This window comes from Platichthys flesus, chromosome 21, assembly GCF_949316205.1.
Source record: "Platichthys flesus chromosome 21, fPlaFle2.1, whole genome shotgun sequence".
Taxonomy (NCBI): domain Eukaryota; kingdom Metazoa; phylum Chordata; class Actinopteri; order Pleuronectiformes; family Pleuronectidae; genus Platichthys; species Platichthys flesus.
Window position 1 is genome coordinate 11,073,312 of NC_084965.1, and position 17,403 is coordinate 11,090,714.

Here is a 17,403-nt window from a genome sequence, read left to right on the forward strand (position 1 = left end):
TTGTTATTTCTAAAAGGGCTTTGCACAGTCAGTGCATAAAAATAAAAAATCCTGTCAGCGTCATAGATGTATGATGAAGAATAAAGTGTTCTGTGGGACAGATGTGAAAGCAAAAACAACTTTTTTGTGGCTATGGTGCCCGCAGCTTGTAAACTCCCTCAAAGTTCAACTCCAAGTGCATGAGGTCTCATGGGTGTCAGCCCGGGCAGAAGCGTTATTAATATTTCATTTTGAGGCTAAATCTCTCTTTGAACATTATAGAGGGAGGCGAGGTTGGTCAGCCCTGGAATTTGGCCTCACGTTGAATTTTGAAGTCATAAATGGATGTTTCAAGACTGCAGAGCGGGTGGCACTTTAAAGGACCCGGGAGGACAATAAATCATTTGGTCACACGTCCGTGCCCGAGTGTCTCGGGATCAAAGCGCTCTCTCAGCATCTTTGTACCACTCAGCTCCTCAAGTGAGAAGTGCAAGGAGAGATAGAGAGAGAACTTCCGTGTGGGAATGTTTATCGATGTGCTGTATAATCCAGTTGTGATGCCTCTGAGGGATCTGAGAAAAGGCTCTGACAGTTCCGCCTCACTTAAATTGCAACAATTCACCCTGGTAGAGTGAAAATACAAGAACCAGAGAAACAAAATATCTGTGCTAATATGTAGGAAAGCATTGTGGCATTCCTTGTCACTGTGCCAACATCTAGACTTCTTGTTTCCAACCATCTATATGGGAATATTACAAAATGTGCACAATAATATCTGAGTTTGCATGAGGCTCCTGTGATTTCAGTGCACGTAGCTCAAGTTAATAATGTTGCTGTCAATATATTTATTCCATTAGTGATCTGCTGTCAATCTGGTTGTCAGTGAAAAATAAATACACTCATGGTTTATCAATATGCGTATCTCATATCATCCCTCGTGTATTAACTGTTACTGATTATTTGTGGTAGACAAATCCAGAGCTGGCTAGAGACAGCCCTCTTGTGGTCATATTATATACTGCGACAAAAATGAGCCTCAACAGAGAAACAGATTGATTATGTCGATTTTAAAAGACTTTAAAAAGATCATCTGGATGTCAGGTCACATAACTCTCACTTATCTGAATATTGTCATGTTTACAAAGCCTGATGGTAATGCTAGACTGAGCAATTTCAGATTAAGCTTTTTAAAATATATGTAAATTAAGCTTCCTTTCCCACAAACTGTACACTTAACTGAGGGAATCTACCCAGTATGGAAGGAGGTGGTAGATTTCTCAATGTCTTTCTGTCTCCTTGGATCAGGTAGATTGTGACTGGCATGACATCATCATACAAAATAACCAAATAAAACAATTGGACATCTTTTTATTATCTTTAACATAAATTTATCAGAAAGGGCTGTTTTTTACATGTACTACAAGGGGTTTGGCGTATTTGTTAGTATCCGAATGAAGGTTGAGCACTATGTAAAATGTACACACCATTTCATTATCGCTGTCAAGGAGGTTATCATTTCTCCTGTACGTTTGTTGGTTTATTGTTTATTTGCAAGATTACACAAAAGTGTCTGGAGGGATTACCAGTAAGCTTGGATGAATAATGCAGTGTGGGTCAGGAGAAGAATCCATTCAATTCTGGTGCAGATCCAGATATATTAATTTTGTTTCCACTTTCAAGTGGGTGCAATTTGGCGGAGATTGATGAATTGAAAGAGACTATTGGCACTTGGCGGAAGTATGCGCTCTACTGAGTGCCCTCCTGGTAACATCATTTAGATGATTGGGGCATAAATTCTTTCTTTACTCACCTGAACTGGCCCAGGCAGATGGTCGCACACATCGAGTCTGGTTCCACTTGAGGTTTCTTCCTGGTGAAAAATTTGTATTTTTCTCTCGACAGTTGCTAAGCGCTGCTCATTATAGGATCTGTTGGGTTTCACTATAGTTTTGCACCTTACTCTGTAAAGTGGCTTGAGATAATGTATTTTATGATTTAGCACTAGAGTGTGGAGCACAATATTTCGTATTGTAGTAACAGTACATAAATAAAGTCGCAGGTTACTAAATACAATTACTTAATTAATAACACTAAGAAAGTGTTAGTACTTAAAGGTTCAGTGTGTAGAACGTAACTTGAATGTGGTCAAGTTGCATGTTGCGGCTGATAACTCTCATCTGACCCTCCCCTTCCAAACATGAAATAGAACCTGTGTTCACCTTCAGTTGTCATAAAAACTCAAAAGGTGTATAGTTTGTCTAGTCTGGGCTACTGTAAAAAAACATGGCCGACCCACTCCGGATGTGATTTTAATGTATTTAAATAGAAATGGTCAGATTCATACAATTAGGATGAAACACAATCGTGAAAACATCACTAGGATTTTTTTATATTTCAATTATTGCCAACATATCCCTTACACCTACATCTTACACACTGGACCTGTAAGGGACCAGCATACATGGACACAGTCGAGAGATCTAACATGTATTTATTATTTATTAGAACATAGATGTGTTCAGTGGTTGGGCCTTAGTGGGACTTCTACAGGGGGTGGAGATGTGGTCACTGGGTGTTTTGTCACTTTGACCCCATGTGCTGAGCTGACTTCACCTTGTCCCTCTGAAAAGTCTTTAAAACCGCCTGGTATTTCTCGTTCATCTTCTGCAACGCAGGCTCGTAACTTTCACACTGAACCTTGAGCATCCTCATGTCAGCCACCAGCCGGGTTTTCTCCTGCATAAGACGCGTGAGCTGCAGCCGCTGGAGGTCCCTGGCTCGCTGGGCCGTCACCAGCGCCTGAGCCAACGCGGTGGCCTCTCCCCTGTACTCGTCCCTCTCCCGCCGGGCGTGTTTCAGCTCCGTGTCCAGCCGCTGGTTGTCGGTGTAGACGTCGGGCACCGCGGCGACCCGCCCGACGTCCACCAGCCCCTTCATCTCCATCTCGTTCCACTCGTTCTGGAAACACTCGAGGGTTTGGGTCATACCTGCGTGAAGGAGGAAGTTGCGTAAAAAGTCATCCACGCCTTCCGGTCGGCGTGTGTTGCCGGAAGCGACGGGCCGAGCTTTGGCTTCTGCTTTGATTTGAATGGCTTTCAACGTCGCTTCTAAATCTTCTTCCCCCTCTGCCAGACTCCAGTTATCTTCCAGAGAAACTAATTCATACTGAAAGTCCTCCTCGGTGTCGAAGGGAGCTGCCCCGCCATCTTTCAAAGGGTTTTTCTTGGCTGCGCTCATCGTTTCAGTGGGCAAGCTCCAATCTTGGCAGGTGGAGCTCGTATAGGGACTTCCGGTGTCACCAGAAACTCCCACTGATGTGGACTGACAGCTGCCTTTGTAGCCACAATGTATAAAGGCAGTTTAGCCACATTGTTTGGGGGCAGCTATCACAGGTGGTAGCAGCTGCGGCAGGTGCCCTAATGCCGCCTGGAAGCAGAGTGATTTCAAGTTCCAGTTCAATGGCACACAACATATATACATAGACATACAAATATGACAAATATCAGTAATAAACGAGCATGTTTTACAATGCAAGGGGATAAATAAAGATCAATTATTCTTGGTGCTCAGAACAGAAACACGCTGATAAACTTTCATAAACTACGTAAACCTCATTGAAAAAGTCACAAACAGCGGTAGTTGCCCTCAAACAGGGGGGGGGGGGGGCAGCAGTGGCGACTGTAACAACTGCCTTCACATATCATTGGCAGTTTCTATTGCAACCGGAAGTGCCCTCGCGAGCGCGCTGTCTCTCCATCCTTTCACGTGTTGACCACAACTAGAGAGTTTGGTGTTTCCATGGTGACGGTCCACGCGAGATCTCGCCACTTCTCGTTCCCTCTCGTTCGTCCTCCAACTGTCATGGCGGACTACCGAGAGGCGCCCTTGGCCACTCGGCCCAAAACATTGGACCCCAACGAGTATTTCAACGTTTCCCCGGAGCAGAGACGATCCGAACAGCAGCGCGCGGTGCTGCGAGCCAACCTGAAGAGGCAGTACCAGACACAGCTCAACAGCCCGCACCGGAAGGAGCTCATCGTGAGTAGCTAGCGGTGTTACCCTTGAGAAGAACACAGGCTAATGGCTCCGATGCTAACGGTAGCATGTCATGGGGAACAGTCGCTCAGACCCAAAATGCACACGCTACAGTGGATGTGTTTATTTCACTGCTTGTGTTTAATTCATGTGCGAAGGTTTGCGCAAACAATGAGACCCGCAACCATCTTATTTAGTCTAAAACTGCGGACTGACGCTAGCTAACACTGATCAGACAAGCCCACTGTGACAATCATCAATAAAGACCTCAGGTCAACTTCTGAAAATAAGTAATATGATGTATAATGTTATTTGCAGTTTAACGGTATTATACAGTATATTAAAAATGCCATTGATCTGTCCTCATCTGCCAATGCTACACTACGTAGAACAAAGTACTTACCCTACAATATTCGTAAAGTACTACAGCACAACTAATACACGCTGGAAGAGTTAATGCTCCTTCAAGTACATTGCAGTATTTAAATGTAGGGAAACATCACCGTCACCATTTCAATGGCCACTGTTGATATTTGTTAAATTCTCATCTCCAGACCCTGCAGGTTAATTTACCCTTTTCCACCTCCCTGGCTGTTTCCACCAGTACAGTGCAAGTAAATCAGCTGTTTGCAGTCTTAAATTACATTCCCATTGTGTAACTGCTTATCGAGCAGTAACACAATTCCACTTTGCATGAAATATTGATTTCTATACACAGCGTAATTCTGCCTCTGTATGCTCTGAGTATACTGTTGCATGTCTGTAGAATAAGGTGGAGATTTTGAGTTCTTTCAGTAATTTTTCCGTAGTCAGCTCAGAGAAATGTGTCAAATTCTTATATTTTATTGTGTTGTAGTAATATTTCTGCAACTGTTTGATCTTTCTCCATTGCTAAGAATACGTTTATGCAGGTAAATCAATTCAATTTAAACTTCATTGCATTCCTTTGTCTCCACAGGAAGACCCCGCGCTGACACGCTGGGTGTATGCACGCGCCAACCCCTACCTACACTTCAGACCCACGTACAAGACGTCTCTTCTGGGTGCCATGTTCGGAGTTGTGCCTCTCTTTGTCCTCTACTACGTCTTCAAGAGCGACCGGGTATGAGACAAGATGCAGTGGTCTATCTTTGCTTGATTATCTGAGTTCATGTTTTTTGCCACATTTTCTCACAAACAAACATTCATTAGATCTGGGGATATAATTAGAATACTGATAGTTAAGAGAAAGGTCTTTTGAAAGTTTGGGTCCGGCTGGCTGTTTTTAGGCTGTGTAAAGAACAGAACAGAGCCAAATTTAGATGTAGACAAAAAACTAGAAAAAATTATAATCATGTATTGTGGCGAAGGTCCTTTTTTCTCAGGGGGGACCATTGTGCTGCAGGCATCTTGGTTTGCAATCACTACTGCTTTCTTCATTTCATTGCATCTATCTGCTGTTAAATCAATGTTACTGGTGGCGAACTGGGTCATCAAGAATCTTACTTGATCTAATGCTGCGAATAACAGAATTGGTGTATGTTACAGCTCTAAAAATCTGTCTTATGAGGGAAACTCAAACAATGATATCACCATTTAGAAGAATATTTATTTCTAAGAGAATACCTAAAGTCTGACACTTTGTCATGAATGGCATCATAGACATGTGAAAAGCTTTTTTAGTTATGGATTGGGTACTCATTATTTGCTTTTAGGTGCACAGTTGATCTGCTTTTCTTTTTTTGTCACCGCTCCATGCGCAATAGAAATTAGTTTTTCATTTGAAATGGTGCCTGCTTTTGTTTTCCTCCCCATTGTCATGGAGATTCACCCTCGCAATTCTCTCCAATAGAATCTCCAGCCAGAAAGTGGTGCAATTGTCCCACTGCTGAGCGATCATGTTCATCTTCCCCTCTCCGCCGGGAAGAAGGGAAAAAAACTGCTTGAAAGTCATACGACTCTTGCTTATAAATGTGTGTTTGAGAAAATGTCAGGAAGGTGAAGAGGTTGAGGGTGATATAACTTTGTCACTATGGAAACTGTACTAACCCATCATCTGTTTGTGGTCTGGTTTACAGGACAGGAAGGAGGGGATGATTAAGGCTGGGACCCTGGAGCGCAAGTTCAGTTTGTCATCGTGAGCTTCGATGTATAAAGACCTGTATGTTCTAGTGAGGATTTCAATGCTTGTAATTATTATTAACTAAATAAAACTATATTGTCAAAAACAAACATGGTGCCTTTATTGCTGAGGGGAAGAGTCTGCTGCCTGCATTCATCAGGTTCCTTTTTACGGTTTTGGTAAAGGTTCTATGATTAAGGGTTTTCTTCCAGTTGTCTTATATAACTAAAACTGTTTTTCAGTTTGTGTTCAGTAGCCTCCTGATTATTCTACCTTCTCCCATCTATATAATGTCTAACAATCAATATCAAGTGGAGCTACCTGCAATACTCACATGCCCAGGTTATTGTATAAGGGTGATGCCACTAGCCTAAATTGAATGTGACAGATGTTGCCTTTGTTGCATTAATATACTTTGAATCTGATATTTAAAATGTAGTCTAAACAATGAAGGTTGTATTTAAGAATACATAAAATTAAACAATCCGTTTTAAAGAAACACTTTAACACTTATCAGTAAACGGACTGTATTTAAATAGCTTTTCTCCAGTCTTATTGACGGGCTTTACAGTACAAAACACTACTGAAATTGTAAGGAATATTATAATTATTCAGGCAAATGAATTGGCTTCTTGAGAGCTTTAACATTCTCAAATTCTTACCAAGATTTGCTGTTATTATTTTTTTAGTCATAATTTAATTTAAGCGGACTGCGCAGGATAAATTTAATTTAATTTTCATTTAATTAACATAGTGTTAGATATTCTACAATTAATATGTGGTAGAAGTACCGCCAATTTTAGGGGTTCAGTATCTTACAAAGGACACTTCGGCATGGCGATAGGGAAGAGTGGGGATTGAACCGCCAACTTTCTTGTTAAAGAAAGACCACTCTACCGCCTAGGCCATGGAGGTTGTGGGTAAATGTTATGAATATTGTGATTGAATGTTAAAAATGATAGATATGTGTTGACGTTTTTAAAAGGCACTGGTGATAATTATTATAAAACCGCTTCTCAGTTAATCATATTTTGATAATACTTGAGCCTTGAGCCAGAGAGTGAAATGCTCCTTCCTTATACCCACATGAAAGTGAGATTAAGAGCTGGTTATTATTATACTTGAAGTCATTGGTTTTTATAATTACAAAATGTCTTTAAGTTGTACAGGAGTCATGAGTTGAATTGTAGTTTTTTAAAGATTTTAACATTTGTATTCGTAGGATATCAGTTCACATCAATAATTATCATGATACATGTCACAATATTATTTCTTTGGAGTTTAAAGGCTAATAAGCAGAACAATTATCTGAGGCAGACCGATTATGTGCTATGTTATATTGTTTTGCATGAATTTATCTTTTTATTTTTAAAACGAATAATGTATTATGTCACAGCCTCTCTGATTTAAAATTCAATTTTCCCTTTACAAAGGTTTTCATGATTTCTTTAAGCTCCAAACTGTTCAGGTAAAGGAGAAACACGAAACACATTAATGTTCAGGATGGCTGACGCAGGCAGAAACAATTTAAACACTCTGTTTTTTCATCCAACATAAACAACAATTCGCACAAGTTTCCTTTTATATTGTGCAAACCCAATCATTGTGGTTTGTATAAAATAAATGTCCAAATTGCATGGCATGGTTCTTCATTCCTCATGTTTTTTCAATCAATACATCTGATCAAATAACACAAAGAAAGCCAAGGATTGCAGGTAGTTACATTCAATTTTGACTTTAACAGCTGTATTTGGTTACATTTGCCCTTGTTTACTTCTTGCTGGGCTTCCAGTTGGGGTCAAAGTGGCTGCGGAGATGTTCCCAGCATTGGTAGTAGCTCTTGTCGAGCCTCTGGCACGTCTGTAGACCCCACTTGGTCACAGCCATACTGAAGGATGACTCGAACATAAAAGCCTTTAAAGGAAATAAAAGCCACATATTATATCACAGGTTTTACAGACAAACAAAATTGAAACTTTATATATTTCTTTTTTACCATGGTGCCCTCAGCCACCCTCTCAGGCTTGAGTTCTGCAGTGCTGCTCTTCTCGAAGCACTCGGCGTCAGGACCGTGTGGAGTCATGATGCTGTGCAGGCTCGCTCCACCTGGCTGGAAACCCTCCTCTTTGGCCTCATAGTGGCCTTTGATCAGACCCATGAATTCACTCATGCAGTTACCTGAAGTCACAAGAACATGACACTGAACTGGGAACGAGTGGTGACACAGATCTCCACTAGGTGGCGTTATAGGTCTGTGGTGAAACCAGACCAGCCGCACTGTGGTGGGGCCACAGTTGGATAGAAGTCATGCAGCAGGAGTGCATCACCTACCATCTCGAGACTGGTTGGGTAAATACAGATGTCAGCTTATGGTTCATTTAAAAATTAGCCACTATCGGTGCAATTTGAAACACTATTTAAATCCTGTCACATCCAAACAGCCCAGCTCTAAATTGATTTGTTCTTCTCCCTGGAAAAATGTGCACAAGCCAAGGCTGTTCAGAGTTGAAGCGAGGCCTGTGTTTGTTTCTTACGGTGATAGTACGGTGGACGGAAGGTGTGGTCGGACACCCCCCACCGAGGGGGGAAGATGACAAAGTCAGCGATGGCCACACCCGGTCGTGTGGATTTGGCAGTCAGCACAGTAAAGATGGATGGATCCTGTATGAATATTACAATACACAAATATGTGATGTTTTGAAAGAATGCTCACAGATTTTACTGTACCTCAATAAAAGCAAGAAATGAAGCAACAATTTTAAGTTTACAATATGTTTGTACTAAAAAGCCCTGGTATTGTGTCAGTGTCCTCACCGCGTGGTCGAACGCCACACAGTTGATCACCATGAAGTTCTTCAGGTCGTATTTGTAAGGCGTGTAGTTCCCGTGCCAGGCGACCACGTTGAAGGGAGAGAAATCCTACGTGAGGAGCAAAGAAAACAAAACAAATAAGACGAGTCGGCCCGAGTGAAAAACACAAAGGACTTCAAATTGAGCTTTTCACTGGGGAAAAAAAAGGAACAATGAATAATTCCTTTGAAATCTTAAATTCCCAGAGAGTACTTCTTGACATAAAGAGAGAAAAGAAACGGTCATAATGAAATGGGTTGATTGTGAAAAAGAGGGTGCGCGTCTTTCATTCTTTCGTCTTCTTTCATTCCCCCCGTTCCTTTGCGATACGAGGCTCCAGGTATTACGGGGTAATTGGCCGCACAATCAAACTTTGCCAAACTTTGAGCGTTTTGCTGTAACAGTGGGCGCAGAGATATTTCTTTATCTTGATTGTTAAAACCAGAGCAATTTTATATAGTTTCTCTGTTCTGGTAATGTCACTGCGAAAGAAAAAGACATTCAACAGGAGCTCTAAAATCAATATAGTTCATTACAACTCAAGCTGCCTCGTGGCTGACCTCCGTGCTCCCTGCACACACACGAGCAGCTGACACACACTGACAAAAAAACACGTACGCACATATTCATACATAGACTTGTGCATAAGTAGATTCACACATACCCAATAAACACACAAACACACACACACATACACATACACATACTCAATTTACAGCAGTTGCCATAACAAAAAAAGGTCTTTGGGGGAATCCAGTGAAGGTAATTTCTTGGACATTCATCTGCGGTAACTCCACTACATTCGATTAAAATGACGGGAAAAATGGAGGAGAGCGAGCACTGGCACACACATGCACACAAAACACAAACACATTGGCCCAGTCAAGCAAATAATAAGTTAATTTGAGCAATTTCAGCGCGCTGCAGGGGAACAAAACAGCAGGAGCCGACGGGAGGAGCAGCAGCAGCAGCAGCATCTTCCCCCCGAGATGAGGCTTGTGTCCTCCCTCCACCTTATTTTCATACCCCTGTGGCCCCGGCATCTAGGCTCGGGGACCAGTGGACACCAGGAAGAGCGTGTGACCTCTGACCTCCAGCCCATAACGGGGTAGATGCTCAACCAGAGAGGAAAAGTGTTTGTTTTGCTACAGAAAACTCAGTATCTCACCCTTGTGTACTTCCAGCGATGAATAATAACAGTGTGGCTTGACACGGTTTCTACGGTTACAACCCCCCCCCCCCCCCAACCCTCCGCCCCTGACGAACCTCTCCTCCCACCTCCTCTTTGTCTCAAAAACCTCCTGGCAGACGTGTTTTGTCGATCCAATTACGCGCCGAACAGCACATTTTCTGTTGAGGGAGGAATCGCACCCCGAGAGAAATATAGTGAAATTAAGGCTTAACTTGTAAAAGGTTTTTCCTACAAAGTGAAGCTTCGCGGGGGAGCACTGTGTGCAACTCCAGAATGCCTTAACTAATTATCGGTGATTAAGACTCATGAGGGAGTTGAGGCGGAAACCTGCCGAACAGATAACAGCCAACGCTCCCATATTAAATCATGAGGGACGGTAACATCGGCAGGAGCGGCTAATGGATTATATGCTTCACTTGGGCAGTTTCCTGTTAGTCCCCGTTGCGCTTCGATGGTGTTTGCTGAGGCGGACGCAAACTTAAATAGGGTAAATAGGGTAAATATGCCACATGTGTGGGTCACTGTCATGCAGCCTCTGTGCACATGTGTGATTGCGCTAACACACAAAGCGAAATGTCTGTGAGAGGAAGCACCTGTTGGCAGGCAAAGAGCTTCCCCTGGTACTTGTTGATGACGCTGAAACCTGTGGCCACCGTGCGATCCTCATAACAAGCAACTGGACACAGGAAATCTCGGGGGTTGGCCAGACCATTGGCTCCTGAAAAACACACAAACAGTTACACACGAGGACATGCACACACAAAACTAGAACGTGTCTGAAACAACTCCTGCGCCACGATAGCATTTCATTTCAAAGGCAAAACAAATAGGAAAAGAATGCATTATATTTTGCCCTTCAAAATACCCAGAAAGTGGTTATGAGGCCACATGCACCAACACATGAGCAACGTTTGACAGAAAAATTGATCCACTGCATAGCTGTCAGTGATTTTGCTGTATGATGATGATAATTATTCTTCTTACTGCCGTCTATTGAGTAATATTATGGATGCTCTATTATATAGGGGGTAATGGATGAGCAAATGAGGAAGTGATTTCTGATACAGCCCTCATGCTAGTGGCTCTGTCAGGGTATAATTAGGTGTATGAGCAAGCTAATATTAGCACAGGTCTGTGGCTTACAGTGTACACCAGTTCAATTTGCTTGCTAGCATACTAGCATTCTAACATTTGCTTATTAAGTACAGCTAAGACTGATGGTTCTGCAGGAGTTTGGTCATAAATCTGAGATCTGGGCAAATAAATTAAACATTTAACCTGATGATGGAGCTGAATAAAACCTCTCAAGAATCACCAAGTTGAATATAATTCATTGTGAGCGCAACATGAATGTTTTACCCACATTTCAGAGAAGTTGGTCTGGTAGTTGTTACAAAAATGAATAGTTTTGCCCAAATAAGTGGTCGATGCACAGACCAGATATGGGGAGGGACTAATCCAGAATACAGGATGTTGCAGCAGTGCTGGCGTACACTCACACACATCATACAAACACACACCTATGGGTCCCAGGTCAGGGAGCTCAAAGTGGGCTCCATACACCTCCAGGATGTAACCTCTGGTTTCTCCAGACACGTCCACACTGAAGCGCATCCCTTGCTGGAGAGGAAACATGAGAAGAGGAGGAGAGAGGACATTTAAATGTCTGTGCTGATGTCGCCAATCCTGAGGATCAGACTTTCTGCAGCTCAACACAAGTATAGAAAGAAACCAGATATAGCATTGGCAGCACATGTAAATTATATTTGTCATGGCGCTCACCTGGATGACACAGATCTCGTTCGGCTCCACCATCATCTTCCCAAACTCTGTAGTGATCAGGATCTCTCCCTGCTGCGGGACTAGAGACAAACAGACAAGGAGCGCGATGGAGAAAAGACAATCTGAGGCAGGAGAAGGACCGAGGATTGAGCTATCATTGTTCTCGAGATAAACAACAGTGAAAACATCAACAGTCCTTTTCCTCACCAATCAGAAAGTCTCCATCTGAGTTGTTGAAGCACCTGCAACAGGAGAACGAAAATGATATTTGTGTTTTCGCCGATATGAAAAAAATACATCCATATCTCACACAATCGGCTCATTTGCACTCAAACACACACTCACCTGTCGACCATGGAAGTGTTGCAGGTATACACATGGATGCCAATGCCATTGCGAGATTTGGTATCTCCTGCACCACAGAGTGTGTGCAGACCCTGCAGGGTACACAAAGCCACAATCAACCAATCAATCGACAGTATCTAATGAGAGAGTATTATCAGGAATAAAAAAAATATTTGAACTTACAGCCACAAAGTCCACTTTCTTGTCTGTAGGTTTGGGAATGGTGAATGGAAGCCATCGCAGCTGGGAGAGACAATTTAAACGAATACATAATTTTTTAAGTATTAAAGGCCCTGGAAACACATTTCCCCAATTAGTTCAATTCAGTTTAGTTTATTTAGGCCAACAAAACATATTTTAAACAAAGGATATGTTACAAAAAACCAAGGCAATACGTGGAATACATCAATAAAGGAGATAAAAAAAATTATTAAACTTATTAGACTCATCTCTAAATAGATTTGTTTTTCTCCCTGGACATATTCTCATCTTTCTTACTTAAAAGACACGATTAATACCATATTCCTATTTTTAGGGTACGATGTTATTAGCAGCAGGCAATATGATTAGCATGAAGACAGATAATAGGGGAATACAATCAGTATCTGTTAAAATAACAAAATCTGACATTCATTAACATTTTTTTTGTTTTTTATTTTCTTCTTCGTAATTCTGAGCCAAGCAGTGTATCATGCTGTTTTCCTGTTTAAGAAGGACTCAATGATCAGGGCCTCCTCCTGTTCAGCCTTGATGTACCTGGTTCGGATCAGGCTCCACTTCATCCCAGTTCTCTGACAGATTCCCACAAGGCACTACGGTAAAAGGCTTGTGTTTGACGGATGGGATGATGCGGTACAGCCAGCTTGAGATAGAAAAAAGGACCTGTATTAAGTTATTTCACATGCACTGTGTATGGACTGGTTTTCCTGTGGGAGGCAGAGGGGTACCTCCTCTTATTGGCTGGTCGGGGGCAGGTGAAAGCAGAGCCAGAGAGCTGCTCAGCGTAGAGGCCGTAGGGACAAACCTGAGGATTGTTCTGTAGAGACACAACACACACACACAACACACAGTGTATTCAGACAGGATGTTAATGGAATAAACTCTGTGTTATGGATTGTGTAATATTATCTACAGCTCATGTGTGACCAAGGGAGGTTTTTGCACTTTTTCAATCTACTATACATGCACATAAGATACATTATTGACTTGCCTGGTCATCTTCTATTGCAGTTCCATTGCAGTTATGTAAGTGTGGTTAGTCAAATGATGAAGGATGTGAAAAGAAAAATCTAAATGCAGCTGAAAAAATTATACCATATCTTCGGCTAAGACTGTTTACATTTTCCTGTCCAACGAGGAGGAATCACTTGGTTTCGGTTTTAGTCACCCTTCCTAACGTTTAATTTGTTGCATTAGGCAGTTGTGCAGTTCACGAAAGCACAAAATCAATTAATAAACTATTGAATTAATAACAAAAATTAGCCCTGTGTGTTTGTGATTGCATAAACTATACCTGTCCCTCGGGTAATGATCCAGGACAGCGAGGGTCTTCAGAGGAGAACTCGTTCCCGAACCCGCTCATGTACTGGAACAGACAGACAAACATTTAACAGTCACGGCAAGTGACAATGAAAACTAAAAAATCTCACCATGCAGCCTCATTGTCATGCAGGATAAATGTGTTCATGCTGGTTATAATTAAATCTGAAGGCTTGTCATTAGGCCTTGTCTTTTTGTTAATTGTTGTCATATTGATTCACATTAGATCTTTGATAAAACAAACTGCAGTTACGCCAAATTTCTCCCCTTGTAGTCATCCATCAGTTTTGTGCTATTGTGTTGCAGAAGCAGACTAATTATGCTAAAAATCTTCCACAGCATAATTTGATCAATATTTCAATTATGACAAGATTATTATTCCGCTATTCTCCTCTGATGACACTGATCACCAGCCCCCACAGTGGGTTCCCTGCCTTTGGGAAACATGAACTTGGCAAGAAGGTAGATAAATCTTGCTGAGTCACTGTTAGTCTGCAGAAAGCTCTCTCTCACACACACACACACACACACACACACAGGCAAATGAATAGGTTCCATATGTGTGGGTTGTGAGTGTAGGATTCCTCAAACATTTAGAAAGCTCAAGTGTTTAGACTCTAAACTTTAGAAAGTAGTGTGTAAAGTAGGATTTTGCTGAATTTGAGCTGTTAAATCGAGTTAGGGTGTAGAAAAAAGTTTTTTTCCAACTTTTATATAGGCATAAAGTCATATTGTTTAATTAAGCTCCTTCTTAAAATGTAAAACAACAACATATTGACCCAAAATTATAAATCTAAGATATCAGCATGAATAACTAGTACAACAGGTCACTCAGCTGCTTCAGAGCTGGTTTCCACCGTAAAAAAAAATGAAAACAAACACACTGTAAACCAGTATTTAAATGACTTGTATATATGTGGAAGCCAATAGCAGAACGTAATGAGAATATACCGTTTAATTGGTTTTAAATGTTTGTTCTATTGAAAAAGAAAATCACTAAAATAAGTCTGTGCTGCTTTTGAGGCATCCTGCAACACATCTGGGCAGCTGCTGAATGCAGCCCTCTGATTGGCCAGACAGAACACCTCCCTTCAGTCAGCCTGTATATCTCTGTTTAGAAAGTATGTGTAAGTTATCACGGTTTATTTGTGCACGTTCTGTTGCGAAATATGCATTAACAGTTTAATTACAACTTTTACTTTGTTTTCCAAACATTTAACACCAGCATGTTTTCAGGTTCATATAGTCTGATCCTTGGTTTGTGGGTTTTTAGGTCTTAACTCTGGAGAATGAGCTTTTCTTAAGCAGCAAGTAGTTTTAAACAAACAAAATGCAGCCTTACCTTGAGTCCAGCCATTGTCCGTCTGTTAAAGCTTCTTTGCAAGAGTAATTTAGGAATTTTTGTGTGACTCCGAATGCATCCCCCGTTGGACTAAAGTCCACTGCAGAAAGAGTGCATGCTGGTATGAAGGGAGCTCAAAAGGGGGCTGGATTTCTACTCTTTCCTCAGTCTGGTTGTAATTAAGGATTGACAGACTGGGTGACGCAGCAGCGGCAGCAGCAGCTGGGTGTCCAGCAGCGGAGGGGAGAGGACAGAGAGGATGGCCCAACTGTGAGCAAACAAGTATCAGTGTCACTGGTAACGGCCAAAATAAACAAAGCTGCAGTAAACAAAAGTTGTAGGTCCACACAGGTAACAAATATAGGAAACAGGGAATAAATTAAACAAAAATACTGAAGACATCTCATATTTAATAGTGTCTGTCAATACAGACAAACAGTCTGCACTAGCTGCAGTGGAAGAAGAAGTATTCAGAAATTTTACTTTGGTAAAAGTAATGCATTCACAACCTTACTTAAGGAAAAGTGTGCAAGTATTATCAGCAAAATATACTTTAACTATGAGAAGTAAATTCACAGTGCAGTGAAAGGTTATACCAGTGATATTTCTGTGTATGTTGCATTTAACTACAAGATTGAGCTCATTTGAAATACTTCATATGCTGTAGAGTAGTTTAATCCACAACAGTGCATCATATTCTGTGAGATCATCATAAGTCTGTGAGAACAATATATCGAAAATTGGCTCAGTACTCAGCCCTGTGACGATGCATTTTCTAGGTAATCCGAGAGGTTTTCTGAAGGTAGAACACATTTAGGACCAGTCCATCCTTCAGGCTGATCCCAGACAGTCAACATCAACAAATGTGGTTTACATTGTGATTTGAAAAGTAACTAAAGCTGTCAGAAAAATGCAGTTGAGTAAAAAGTATTCCCTTCTGAGATGTGGTAGAGTAGAAGTAGAAATAACACTTATGTAAATGTACCTAGTTAGAGTACTAGAGTAAATGTACTTTAGTTACTGTCCACCGCTACCTATATGATAGATTATCATAAATAATGTATTATATTCTCTCAGTGAAATATGAGTAGATAACTCTATGAATGTTATAATGAAGTAAGGCAAAACCAGCAGACTATAAACTGGTAAAATGCCAGCAGATAGTATTAGCCTGCATTATAGTGAGAGTCACCCGGTCAAACTGTGGTGGCCTCACATGCTCTGCTTGAGCAAACAACTTTGTCGTGCACAACCTCACGTCCTTCAAAGAAACCATCTCAGCAAAAGAGCCTATAGAAAAATGTAGCCATCAATTCCAAACTTTTGATAGCTTAAGTTTTATTCATTCTTGTTGTTTTTTTTGTTTTTGTTTTTTTCTTAATAGACTCTATAATATCCAAAATTGACAGGGGCGGATCAAGAGTCAGGGACAGGGAGGCACTGACCCCAGCTGTAGTCTGATAAACTACACTTTCCAATGATATATGAGAATGTCTTTATAATGCTATAGAGCAAAGAGGAATAACTGAAATATGCACCTTACTCAATCAGAAATTGTGGATGGACGTACAGTGTAATTGGCCCAGAATGGCCCCAGATTAAGAAAAATCCTTGATGCCACTGCAAATTTGTAATGGGTGTTTGAAAAATACAAAGCGTGCAGGCCACCAACCGGTCAGCTGAGATCATCCTCTCTCTGGATTTAATGCACCACTGGTTGATCAGATTGTCCATAATCGCATCTCTTATGCTTCACACATGCTGCGTTACTGTTTTATTAGAAGCGAGTTATCGTTCAGCTGCATTATTAATTGACTTCTATTTAAAAACCAACACAATCCACAGACACAACCTCTGCATGCTGCAGTGAGCAATCCCCTCTTGGAATGAACAACAACAAAGGCTTCCAAAGAGGCCCTATACATTACTTTAAGCAAAATTTATTCAGCTCATTTCTTGGAAATAGATGTCCAAAACGATGGGTACCTAATGTCCCCCATGCAGCACGTATCAGAAAGAATCAATTTCACCTTCTCTCAGTCTCGGCTCGCTTCCCCCTCTTGTCTATTTCTTTTCTTTTTGGGAGGTGTTGGGGAAGGGTAAATGATGGCAATTCTCATAGCGAGGCGCAAATAAACTCGCCGCAGCAGAAGTAACTGTGCTCCGGCGAGGCGTGCAGGCAGGCCCGGGCCCCCCGCTGACAGCCAGTCAAGGTGCTGTGCCAAAGACGAGAAAACC

General features: G+C 41.5%; 3 protein-coding genes across 4 annotated transcripts; 1 reads left to right on the forward strand and 2 right to left on the reverse strand.

Moving 5' to 3' along the window:
• Positions 1–2,283: 2,283 nt before the first annotated feature.
• Positions 2,284–3,484, reverse strand: LOC133932842 (sperm-associated antigen 16 protein). Its single transcript, XM_062379714.1, has one exon. It carries the CDS (start codon positions 3,214–3,216, stop codon positions 2,560–2,562), a length of 657 nt encoding a protein of 218 aa, XP_062235698.1. The 5' UTR covers positions 3,217–3,484; the 3' UTR covers positions 2,284–2,559.
• A 317-nt stretch (positions 3,485–3,801) lies between these two features.
• On the forward strand, positions 3,802–6,225 carry ndufb4 (NADH:ubiquinone oxidoreductase subunit B4). 2 transcript variants are annotated; one of them, XM_062379907.1, is made up of 3 exons: positions 3,804–4,017; positions 4,973–5,116; positions 6,072–6,225. In XM_062379907.1, exons 1-3 carry the CDS (start codon positions 3,841–3,843, stop codon positions 6,132–6,134), a joined length of 384 nt encoding a protein of 127 aa, XP_062235891.1. In that variant the 5' UTR covers positions 3,804–3,840; the 3' UTR covers positions 6,135–6,225. The 2 variants fall into 2 exon arrangements, with proteins under 2 accessions (XP_062235892.1, XP_062235891.1); XM_062379908.1 differs by lacking the exon at positions 6,072–6,225 and having other exon boundaries at positions 3,802–4,017; positions 4,973–5,122.
• Positions 6,226–7,294: 1,069 nt separating this feature from the next.
• Positions 7,295–15,342, reverse strand: hgd (homogentisate 1,2-dioxygenase). The gene is made up of 14 exons (XM_062379905.1): positions 15,166–15,342; positions 13,798–13,869; positions 13,232–13,320; positions 13,041–13,146; positions 12,468–12,527; positions 12,285–12,376; positions 12,147–12,181; positions 11,940–12,019; positions 11,678–11,777; positions 10,751–10,875; positions 8,930–9,034; positions 8,650–8,776; positions 8,112–8,293; positions 7,295–8,029 (listed from the first exon to the last, which is right to left on the reverse strand). Exons 1-14 carry the CDS (start codon positions 15,178–15,180, stop codon positions 7,886–7,888), a joined length of 1,332 nt encoding a protein of 443 aa, XP_062235889.1. The 5' UTR covers positions 15,181–15,342; the 3' UTR covers positions 7,295–7,885.
• Between the last annotated feature and the right edge of the window lie 2,061 nt (positions 15,343–17,403).